Source organism: Nasonia vitripennis (assembly GCF_009193385.2).
Source record: "Nasonia vitripennis strain AsymCx chromosome 2 unlocalized genomic scaffold, Nvit_psr_1.1 chr2_random0002, whole genome shotgun sequence".
Classification (NCBI taxonomy): domain Eukaryota; kingdom Metazoa; phylum Arthropoda; class Insecta; order Hymenoptera; family Pteromalidae; genus Nasonia; species Nasonia vitripennis.
The window spans coordinates 1,472,644-1,485,628 of NW_022279608.1; the positions used below are offsets into that span (position 1 = coordinate 1,472,644).

The following is a 12,985-nucleotide window of genomic DNA, read 5'->3' on the forward strand; positions in this document are numbered from 1 at the left end:
TATCAGTTTTGACTCGACGAATTTATAAATATTTTGAGATACAGAAATTTTATAAGTTCAAGAAATATTCGAAAATATTCTAGGTATTTTACCTGTTCAAGGCGTAAATTGCTTAAGAGCAGGGACTAGGCGCTTTAGTTGCGCTGGCGCTTAAGTTGCGCTTTGGCTAGTGAGCTCAAATAGCCCGTACAAGTCCTTATAAAGGCACTGGAGAGAGCAAGCATTGCGCCGCCGAAAAAAATATCACATTCATACTTGCACACGTACATTCACACCTATATACAAAAATCATTTACACAAGCATATTCTAATGCGCACGCTGCGCCGCTGCTGCGTCGCTACTCCTTCTCTCGCGCCGCTGCGCTCGCCGCTCAATTTATATAGATATACACGCTTGTTGCGCGCTCTCCTTGCTCTATCGCTGCTTCTGCTGCCGCCGCTCGCTGGCTGGTGGCGCTGTTGTTGTGATCTCAGCTGTGGTCTGTAGCGTTGAAATGGAAAGTGGGAGAGCGTGAATTACTCGCGTAAAATCTAAAATTTCGTTTAAAGAATTTTAGTATTTAATTACAGTCTATTAATTTATGCAGAGCTTCTACGGGGTATTACAACACAAACCCGAAAAATGGCTATTATAAGGCTACATTAGAAAGGAAGCGATACACAAGATATCGCTATTTTTTCAAATTTTAAATATCTACTTTTTTACCGACAGTAAACGCAGACTGGCGTCACCTAGACGCACAAGCCAACAACCCTGAGTCTGTCGCCACCTCTTGACGACGGCGAAAACATGTCAAGCTTTTCTGGCTCATCACTTTGACGCAAGCGCTTAAGCAATTCGGATGTGAGTTCTGCCTTCCGCCGCAGTTGTACTGATTTATGATTTTCTATTTTGAATTAATAATTTATTACAAAGTGTACTTAAGTCTAACCTTAGTTTTATGAATAAAGTCATTTTATTTAATAATTGCGTGTTATTCTGCATTATTTTTCGACAACGTGCGATAATAACTACATTTTCACATTTTACGTAGCCAGTTTTTGCATTTATAACCATTTCGAATGGGCGCTATTCTATCAGGGTAGCTGTTTGATTTTTATCTTACTAGCTAATCACTGCAATGACTTGAAATTTTTACAGTATGTAACAATTGCGGTACAGAAGTGCCTTATAGTTTTGTAAGCGAAAAATGTGTGAGATGCAATATCTCACGCAATTTTCGACCGATCAGGCTGACAAGTATTCTCTCCCACAAACTAAAACCTTTTGTTTCATCCCAATCCTCTAGGTTATTTAAAAATGCGGTGACAATTCGTTCTATCTTTACATGTATTTTTGAATAAAAATTTTGGTGCTAGCCGATTATCTCGAGAGACTTCAATCGATCAGACTAAAAATTTACGCACATATGCGCAGTGTGTGGTCACCTCCAAAAATCACTATAAACGATTTTTTGGCTCTAACACAAATTCTAAGCATTTTACCACAAAAAGTTAAATAAAAAATTTGTGAATAATTAAAATCAACAACTTTTTCTTATTGATAATAAAATCATAAAAATGCTTATAACTCGAGTTAACAACCCAAAATCGTTTTTCTACAGCAAAAAAATTAATTATTTACTTAAATTTTTGCAGCTGTACGTTTTACATAAAAATGTTACGCATAAAAGTTGTAGACGTTTTTAAAACACAACTTTATACTGTGAAAAATATCTTTTTAAAAGGCCGTATGGCCGCGCATGACGTGCTAGTAATTAGTAATAAGATTTCACTGCAACAAAAATTAAGTTTGTTGTGATGTTAAACAATGTCTGAAAATGGTATTTTTTATTTTTTAGGAGCTCGTTGTTGTAAAAAGTCCAGATATCGTTTGTTATATGCTTGAATGTCTTAATAGAATGTGTTTATATGGTGATATTTTGAGCGTTGCTGCAAAAGATCATCAAGGATTTTTTATATGGTGTCAAGAAAATCTCATAATCAGAAAGTATGTATACTCTCAAAGTTATTTACACAGATAAGCGCACACAGAAACCTATATATGTATATTGTTTATATATATATATATATATATATATATATATATATATATATATATATATATATATATATATATATATATAAACATATATATATATATATATTATATCGGGGCCAACGTTCTTACGTTGCGGCCGCGCAGACACTAGCTGCATACAATGCAACCGTGATGCAGCAGACCATCGTGGGTATAATTAAGACTTTTTCTTGTTTTCTCGCGTTAACGCGAATCGTGGTAGACCTGCCAAGGTTGTCGTGTACGGCTGGCGATGTAAAGATAACCACTGTTGTATAGTGAAAGCGTGCCCGCGAAAGCAGCAAGGATCCTTTTCCTTTTTATAAAAAAGATAAGTTGACTTGATTAGGATAAAGCGTGCGGCAACACAATAAATTATAGAAAATGAACAGTATATTGAGTGTAACTTGGTGTAAACGAGCTCGATAGTGCGGTGTGTAGCTCACACAGCATAAAAGATTTTAATGAAATATTTTGAAATATCGTAGTAAAATATATACACGAAATATTTCGGAAATCTTCCAGTAATCTTCTATGGAAGATTTATCAACCGACTCAGCCCTGTTAAAAATAAATGAATAGATATCCAGGTGGATATCCAACTGGATTATCCATCTGGATATCCCTTCATTTATTTTCAACAAAGAATCGAAATATTTCGTAAAATATTTCAGAAGTATTCCATAAATAATTATTAAAAACTTTTAATTTGTTTATAGATATTTCAATAAATTATTCACAAAATCTTCCATAGAAACTTCGTAAAATACTGCTCAGAATTATTTCATTAATATTTTACTATAACATTTCGTAGACTAATTCTAAATTCTTTTATAAATAATTTGACATGTTTAAAATTATTTTTAAATATTTACAAAATATTTGAAAAATATTTCATATTAAATTGTAAAAATGTATTTCATAAGTATTTCACTAAAATATTTCATGAAAGTTTGACAAAATCTGAAACGGTCCGCGAAGGGTTAATACGCGAACGCGAAGGATTCGAGACCCGAGGTTAGTAAAGCGGGAGAGAAGCACATTCGAAGAGTGATAGCAGTCTTTGATCCACCCGGTAATATCTATTGAGTGGACAAAATACCTCCCTATCCTCTGTAATGGCCGAGCCACCAGAGGAGAGCTGCTCGTGTGTAGAGGGAAATGAGTAGGGTATTCCAACTACGCATATCCCGCACACTTAGGTAAACCACGCAGCTATTAGACTGATGTGTGAGGTACTACCATCTCACCATGAGTCTAGAACCAGATGCGCCACCTAAATACAGGGTACTACCATCCTACACTGGTGACACAACTGATGGGGGGATGGGAGTGGGTAATGTTAAACAAGGGTTAACATAGTTTATATGTTTTAAATGTCTTTCATTTATTTATTTAATCATTCAATATTCAATTATAAGCGATGCTGGATCTCAGTCTACAAGGAGAGGGAGTGGACTGCACACATACTCTTCGAGAGTCTGGGGCTCATGGACTACTGGGTATGGTGGAGACCGGAGCAAGCAGCGAGTACTACCATTCGCACGTTGCTCAGTTGAGAGCCAGATCATGAATGCTCGCTGCTGGCTCCGGGGCTCCTTATATACCCGGGATGCTCCCTCTCTCCTGTGTTATCTGCGCGCACGCCATCTACCAGCGTTTAGGTAGACTATTTACATGTAGCTACTAGCGCCACTCGGTCGGTAACTTGCCTACGCCAGGCAAGTTATCTGTTGCTGTTCTCTTATCGCCCGGGCTGGGCCTGCCGTCTCAAATCTTTTATAAATTGTAACGGGGTTTTCTCATGCGTCGGACGCGGTAACCGACACGTCACACAGTGGGAGAAAATGGACAAAATTCGAGCCACGCGTCATTTTTAATCGTAGAGCCATGATTTTTTTTTAAACTCTTTAAAAAAGCATCAAGTTTAAACTACAGGTGTGGAAATTATTGTATCACCTTCCCATAAACCCATGCGACCCCTAGAAGCAACCCCTACCAAACCACAAGCAGTCTAACTCATCTATCCCAGGGAACAGCGAGTTAAATCGCTTTATTTTTTCTTAAAATAATAAAGCCACATACCATAAGCCAGCTAACCACCTAACCACTCACCTCTTACCCCTAGAAACCACCCCTACCAAACCACAAGCAGGCTAACTTACATAACCCTGGGAACAGAAAGTTAAATCGCTTTATTTTTTCTAAAAATAATAAAAACCCACTCCGCAGGCCAGACCGGAAACACGCAGAATCATATAACCCGCCAGTTGCGTCATATAGTCATCTGCGTTGAAACAGATTTAAGCCCCTTTACCACGTCAAGGTTGCAGTCTTCAAAGAGGTTTTTTTGTTGTTTTTTTTGTTTTTAATTTTTTTTAGTTTTTATATCTGTAATGTTTTATAATTTTTACATAGAAAAGTTGAGACATTGAGGATTAGAATTACTGAATTATCATTTCATCAGAAATGTTTGAGCTTGTGAAGTTAATTCTTTAGTTTTTTTTTCTTCAACATCTCGCAAGCTGCTTATGACTGGATATGATAAAACTAAGCTATAATGAATTATATCTTCATTCGCCTTTCTTCTTTCATACATTCTACTATGTCGAACTCGAGCATGGCAAAATATTTTGTTGTTGGATTCCTGGGCTTCTTCTGAAAAATACCCAATAGGTCCATCAAATGTCCTCATAATGTCACATCCATGTATTAGTACTTGATGCACAGAAGGTGGCATCTTATACCACGGGTAAATTTCTGTGCATTTTTTAGCAGTTTCCAAGCAATATTTTTTAAATGCGTTTAAATTAACTTCTTTTGTGCAAGATATAATTTGTAGAATTACATGCATTCTAATTAATAACTCTTCGTCTACACCGATAATTTGAGATACTGCTTTAGATTTGGCAAAAAAAGAACGTGCCACATTTCCTGTGTTAGTTGTTCCAGAACCTTGCTTCTACCGTTAAACCAAGTTTGCTCTTTAAAGACTGCTGAACTAACGATTTTCTCTCTTTTTTCAAATCTTTATCTGAACATTTTGCTGATCCTTTCTTAAAATCTAGATTGTAAGAAATATGTAAAATATATTCCATGGATCGAATCCAGGTGTGTAAGATAGGAAATCCCCCATTAGTAAAACTCTGTATTGCCCTGTTTTAAGACAAAATTCATATCATTAACATCTTTAGGACTTTTGTTTAGTACTATGACTAGCCTTTTGTTTAGTTAAAACATTGCATACTTTGCCATCGATCATGGTACATTTTATGTCAAATGCCATCTCCATATATTCAAAGTTATAATTTTTTATTTTCTTTAGCAATGCTGACATATTTTCGTAATGTTTCTCGGTTACTTTATCGCTTTCTTTAAGAAATTTGAAATTTATTGGACGACAATAAAACACGGATGAAGGTTTTTTGTTAACCCATAAAATTTTGTTTTTTGTAGTCCTTAGCTGCAGAGGTACAAAATTACAAATAAATACAGATGTGTCAGTGGCTGTAGTTTGATAAACAGAATTATCATCGCTTGATTCAAGATCGGTGGAGTCGACATCACCAAATTCCATTTTTGTCTGGTCGTCTGTTGTCCTGAAGCTCCATCCATTCCCCACTTGCCTACAAATATTAAACTTTTCGTTGCATTTGTTAATACTTCTTTATCTAAATTCATTAGAATCCGTTTTATAGTATGTTCTAGCAAAGATATAAAATGCACTTTCGCTCCACTATTAGAACAAGTGATACGCTCAGGGTAACAAGCTTTCTTAGCTTCTACGATTGCAGAATAAGGTGGATATAATTTATTTCCATGCATATTGTAAGCGTAGGTCCTTATTTCCTCATATGTACGTTTTGTTAAATCTAAGTCCATAAACATCGCTAATACTTTATTTGTATATTCGGTACTAAAGAAATTTTCTATAGTATCCGTAGTATTATCTGCTGAAGATGTTTGTTCTTTTAATTTTAGCGCCAACGATAGCTCCTCTTTAGAATGCTTTACAGAGATTTCATAAGCTCGTCTATTTTTTGTTTTTGAACATCCTTTGTCATAACTTATATGAGGTCGACCTATATTACGAACATTAGAAAATTTTTCAGAAGTACGTGATTATTACTAGTAAATAACGTTAAAGCTTCATTATTCATGATTGATATTAAAGTATTCATATTTGATGTTGAAGTATTTATATTTGACGTTGAAGCTTCGTCAAGTAACTGAATCACAAAAGAATTTTCAAAAAATTCTTTGTGTTTCGATTTAAAAACATCTTTCTTTCGAGAAACATCTTGCCATTTTAGTTTATATTTTGGAAAAAATGATTTGGTTAGTTGGTTTCTTAGATGCTGTGTATGTATTTCAGAAAGTGCATACTTTAGCAGTCTCAACTCGCACCTCTCGCCGTGGCGATACAATCCCGGGCATCAGGAAGCGTTTCCCCTCGAACGATGGAAGCGACCCTTCAGGTCCCTGTCGGTGCACCCTTTGCAGATCCTTCACGGATACGGGTCAGATCAGTCCCACTAGCGGGCTTCTTGCGGCTATGAAGATGAGCTCCTTCCTCGCGCGCTGGTAGTGAAAGTCTACCGGTTTTCTCCAACTCCGTTACCGAGTTCCCTCTTGACCTCTCTCTCCTCGGTGTTCCGTCGGTACAGCCGTCCGACGGCGTCGTCTGCTATGCTCACCTAACTTCTCGCGACGAACGAACACGCGAGAATATGCATATCTCGCCGCTCATTACAAATTATTTCCTTGCAAGATTCAGAGAAAATTTTATTCTTTTCTTGAAATATTTATGAAATATTCCATAAATGTGCCGTAAAAAATTCTATAGAAAAATTTAATAGAATATTTAAGAATGGTTCACATGTGTTATTTTGGAATAATTGAAAAATTTTTAATAGTTCCAAAATTATTGACGTAATATTTCAAAATTATTTGATGTGCAATCTGATATAAAAGATTTCTTTAATAACTTTGATACTGTGAAATATGTCATAGAAGATTCATGAAATATTTCATAAATATATTTTTGGGAATAAGTATTCAAATTTCTGAATATTTTCCGAGTTATATTATATATTGCAAAAATATTATACCAGAAATATTTCAGTATATATTTACTATTAAAATATTACGCAAATAATTCACGAATATTTACAAAATACTTCTGGACGCGAGAGCTGTCTGAATAGTACATTGTGTACTAAGGGCATAGGGTTTTTTAGACCCAGTATAGAGTTTGCAGTACGAGTCGAAGGCGAGGTAGCACGTGCCGAAAGCAAGTGCGTCTCCAAGCCAAAGACGAGTACTGTAAACCACACGAGGTCGCTTAGCCCTTGGTGCACACCATAGTTTTTGTAATGCATGTATGGATTTTCACATTATTTATGGCTATAAAGCGGGAGTGAATTGGCTGTTTGTTTATACGGCAACTACACAGCCATAAATATTAAGAAATAGTATTATTATTTATTAACATTTCCATTAATAACTCAAGTATTAATATTTATTAAAATCCTTAAAATTTTAAGTATTTTAAAAAAATTTCAAAATCATTAAAATTTTGAAAACTCTTACAAACTCAAAACTTGTCTATACACTGAGCAGTGTCTGACTTCTGCTTAACTGGGTAGGCCATCGCAAAGCGTAAATATTTATCCACTAACGCAACTATAAACCTGCAGCCTTTAGGATGAGTAGCTGACGTTATAAGTCCCATGGTGTTAGCACTGACTCTTTGCAGTGGTTTCTTTGCCATCTGATGAAATATTGGGAATGTGGAGGCAGATCCAGGAGAACTGAACAACACTATTGTCTTTATTCACTTTCGTTTATTTAATATAAAGAGTTGAGTCACTTCCAGTCAAAACTATCTTTCGTCGTATATATCTGTATGCGTAGCACCGTTAACTCAGACGGACAGAGAAGAAGTGAGCGCGGTGCACTCTCGCTCACGTAGCTCACGCAGCAGAGGAGAGGGGGCTCACGGAGCTGAGCTCGGCAGAGCACCGCCGCGTCGCGTATGGGGGCGCTACTTTCAACACTCCCTCCCGCATATATACACGACATTATACGGCCTCTATTCATTTTTTCCTGTAACATAAGAGATTATTATAAAAAATTTAAATCAACCAGTTTATAATACTTTCGACGTTCATTATTGAATTTGTTAGACAAGCATGCAAGTTAAATGCCAAGGGTTTAGTAAATACGTCCGCAATTTGATCTTTCGATTTTATCCAAAATACTTTCACAAAGCCCCTGTCAACACACTCTCTAACATAGTTTTCTTTCACATCCGGCATATGTCTCAATTTATTGCTTCCGCTAACCTTCGAGCTTGACTCAGCCGCTTTGTTGTCGCACCACAATTTCATAAGGAAGAAATTGTCAGTCAATATTACTTTCAAAGAGTTGTTCAGAGACATCAGTTCCTGGCAAGCATCACTCATCGAGACGAACTCAGCCTGACAAGTTGACAATGCCACATAATTTTGCTTGCGCGTTCGCCATGTAACTGAATCGCCATACAGTCTAATGACGAAACCACTAGTCGTTCGAGACTCCTTGCAGACTGCAAAACTTGCATCAGAATAAGCTTGTAAGTCGTTCGAGCTTCCCAAATAATTTAATCCTAGTGTTCGAGTTCCTTTCAAATAACAAAACACACGTTTAATCATGTTCCATTCATTTTCTGTCGGGTTGTTTTGATGCCTGCTCAGTACATTTACCGTATAACAAATATCCGGTCAACTAGCATTTGCTAAATATAGCAACGTTCCTACAGCTTCTCAATATGAAATATTTCCAACATTACTTCCTTCGATAAATTCGTTCAAATGTTCATTTTCTTCTCTATACTTTCGTTCACGATTTGCTACCTGATTTGTAATCATTGGCGTTCGCTTTGGATGCGATTTATCAAAACCAAACATTCGAAGTATGCAATCGATGTATTCAGTTTGAGTTAGTTTCAATTCTTTCGTTTTTCGATTTCGTGTTATTTCCAGACCTAGAAAGATATTTGGTTCTCCTAAGTCAGTCATGTCGAATTCTTTCATCAGCTTTCGGTTGATCTCGTTGAGTTTTCCTACGTCGTTACTTGATAACAATATGTCATCCACGTATAGAATCAACATCAACAATTTATCTTCCTGTCGCCATGTAAATAAGCATGGTTCGTTTTCGTGTGACTGTAGACCATTTTTCAAAGCAGCTTCCATAAATCTTTCGTTCCATCGCTTTGGACTTACTTTCAGACCGTACAACGCTCTTTCTAACTTGCAGACTTTACTCACTCTTGTTTCATTCGAACATTGAACCCCTTCCGGAATTTCCATATTTATGTCTTCATTTATTGTGCCATTTAGAAAGGCAGTTTTCACGTCCATTTGACATACTTCCAGACTATATTTATTTATGATTGCGAGCACTGCTCGGATTAGGGGTAATCGTGAAACTGGTGCATAGGTTTCTTGAAAATCATAAACATTCTTATCTTTAAATCCTCTAATCACAAGCCGAGCCTTGAAATTTTCATTATTATTACTTTCTATCTTTCTTTTCAATATCCAACATGAGTCAATAATGTTTGGCTTTCGTTCTTTGTCTTTTGCTTTTGGTCTGTCCACCAGACTCCAAACATTGTTTTTATACATTGAATTCAATTCCTCGTTGATTGCCTCTACCCATTTGTTCACCATTATGTTATCCATCACCATTAATGTTTGCAATCAAAGCTTGAATTTGTTCATCTGCTGAAGATTGTTCCTTTTCAACAATCAACTTTTTCGGTCGTCCTCTTTTACGTTTTCCAACTCCTTCGGTTCCTTCGTTCGAAGTTTCGTGCATATTATCTTCATTCGATTCACTTTTGGGCTCAAATTCATTGAACCAATTACTTGCATTTATTTCTAAATTGACATTGGCCTAGTTATTTATTTCATCTTTCTTGTATTTGTCTCCAAAAACAAATCTTTCGTTGAATCTAACGTCGCGACTTTTGTATAGCTTTGCATTTTCCGGTTTCAGAAATAAATAACCAGTGTCTTTGTATCCAACTAGAATTGTTCTAAAACCTAGCAATCGAAATTTCGGACATACCTTTCACTGTACTTTCATATATGCCAGACAGCCAAATCGTTTGATCTGTGTCAGGTCAACTTTGATTTGCGGATTGAATTTTTCCAACGGAGAAATCATATCGTTCGATACATGTGGTGTCCGATTATACGCATAGATTGCCGCACTCAGAGCTAAATCCCACATGTTTTCAGGTAGCTTCGAGTCATACATTAGCGTTCGAATCTTACGTTGTATCGTTTGATTCAATCTTTCCAACGTACCGTTGTGTTGAGGAGTATCCGGGCAAGCCAATTGATGTTCGGCTCCTAGTTTCTTCAAAACTTCAACTGTATAACCCCCGGTATACTCAGTGCCTTGATCTGTTCTCAGGTAACATACCTCTGCGTCCCTTCCCAAGAGTTTTCGAGTACTCTTTACAAAAGATTCGAAACAATAATCCGTTTCGTCTTTTGTTTTCATGGCATAAGCCATGACGAGTCTCGAACTATAATCAATAAATACAGATATATATTTATACCCTTTAGGATGAGAATACGGACTTATCTTTTCCATAACATCCGAATGAATTATCTGTAAAGGTTCTTTCGTTTTAGTACGTGTAGTTCGAAAGGGTAGTCTATTTAATTTTGAAATTAATGAAACTTCACAGTTTCTAATGCTTTCGTCGAACTTGCATTCTTTTAAATCTTTAATTTTGGGATGTTTAGTCTGTAATTTCTTTAGATATTCAAGCGACGCGTGACCCATTCGTGTGTGCCACAGCATAGATTTGTTACTAATTCGTCTCTTAGCACTTTCGAATTCTATGCTGCAGTCTGGATCGTCCTCAATTGAGGCTTGATCAATTAGCACTATATTTCTATCTCTTACTGTGACATCAAAATCCGAACAGTTTCCTAAGTTTGAATTAACAATTTCTTTCTCTTTTTCTCTTTCGAATTCATTCTCTCTTTCGTTTTCAGTTTCATTTTCCCTTTCAACTGATTCTTCCGTTTCCTTATTCATACTTTCAATTTCTACACTATTTCTCCTTTCCCTTGCCTTGCTTCGCGTGACTACGTATGCTCTAACATCATTGAATTTGCATTTAGAATATCCTGAGTTATTTACTTTGAACTCTATTATCCAAAAAGGTCTTTCATATATACCAGTCAATAAAGATTCGTTCGATTTCGAGTCCTAAATGTCAATACGTTGATTGCCTAAATAAACACTTAAGCCTTGATCAACAAATTTTCGTAATGAAATAAGATTTTCGGATAAATTTTCGGCCCATATAACATTATTTAAATTTAACAGTTTGTTTTTGTTCGTTCTACATACAATATCGCCGACTCCCTCCATTTGCAACATCCCTTCTTTCGAATTATTCGCGCATTTAATTTCGCCCGTTCTTTCGTCAACGGTTTTAAAAATAATGCGTAAATTTATAAGGTGCTCAGTTACACCGGAGTCAGCTAAAAATTTTGCTAATATTTTTCCTTTCTCGCATGTAACGTTCGTTCTTCCGATATTGCAAACTGATTTGATTTCATTATCTGTATTTATGTCAAAATATGCACCATTGATATTTAAGACACCTTTGTTTTGCTGTTGATCTTTGTCTTGTTTATTATTGCCGTTCTGTTGGTTTCCTCCCTAATAATTTCGATTTTGATTTCCCCTTCCTCTTTTATTGTTGAATCGACCTCTTTTGGCATTCGAATCGTTCTGACTTTTATTCGGACGTTTTATACCACCGCGATAATTATTACCGCATCTACCCCTTCTATTACCACGACTACCTCGATTATTATAATTTTTATTTCCATATCTTTGCTCTTTCGACTTGGACATCCGAAGTGGACACTGTGCAGCTCTATGCGTCACGAATTGTCTGCATTCGTAGCACATCTTAAGGTTCGTGCTCTGCCTTGGACAATCGCGTCCCAAATGTCCATACTCGTCATAGTTAAAGCATTTGGTGGCTGCTGTCATCGCACTTCCAGATGCTTGCGTGGTTCCAGTCTCACTTTCGTTCTGTATTATGTAATTTTTAAGACTTTCGTAAGATAAAGGTTTGTTCTGTTGCATATTTAAGACATTCAGATTCTTAATATCCGGTAAGGCTTTCGAAATTATATTATATTATATTAAAAAAGCATTATAAAACGAATCTCTGACTTCGTCATCGGTCAAGGATTTTACGTCCGACAAACCATTATACATTCTAACTATGTCTTCGAATCAATTCCAGAAGGCAGAGGCCCTTTCTTTACTCGTATTATATTTAATGCTAGAGAATTGTTCTCGTAATTTCATAGTAGTTAAATTGGCTTCGCTTAATTTTAAAGTTTTAAGCTTTTCCAATATTTCTTTCGGTTCCTGAATATCACAAACTTTCGAAGAATAATTCATTTCTAATCGTCCTTTTAGTCTTTCTCGAACATCATATTTTTGCTGTTTTAAAACACTTTCGTTCACATTCGAACCCGAGCACTCCTTTTCGTCTATAACGTGCAACAAATTAAGAGAGCGTAATTCAGATTTAAAGAAGTCCAGAAAATATTCAAATCGAGTTTGAGTATTTAATTTGTAATCTCTATGCAACTTTATGTTTCTAGATACTAACGAGGTTTTAGCATTATCGCGTTCATTAAAGCGCTTATCTATTTCTTTTGCAATCATTGAATTTACATTTACAGCGTCGGAATTATTTTCTGAACTCGGTACTTCATTTGAATTACTTACAACTTTGTATCGTCCGGATATGTCTGGCATTGAGCCTGCTCGACCAGTTGATGTTACTTTGATCAGATATTCGGACATAAGTCCTTTGGTCTGGTT

General features: G+C 36.1%; 1 protein-coding gene across 16 annotated transcripts in view; it reads left to right on the forward strand.

Annotated features, from left to right (window-relative positions):
• The window catches only part of LOC100680429 (protein unc-79 homolog), a 2,400,004-nt gene that overhangs the window by 799,274 nt on the left and 1,587,745 nt on the right, over nucleotides 1-12,985 (forward strand). For all 16 annotated transcript variants that reach the window (XR_004345182.1, XR_004345183.1, XR_004345184.1 and 13 more), the window contains one exon: nucleotides 1,842-1,990. Coding sequence is in view for 13 of the 16 variants with exons in the window: in XM_031923950.1 (XP_031779810.1) it covers nucleotides 1,842-1,990 (149 nt within the window). In the remaining 3 variants the exon portion in view is untranslated. The remainder of the gene's footprint in view (nucleotides 1-1,841; nucleotides 1,991-12,985) is intronic.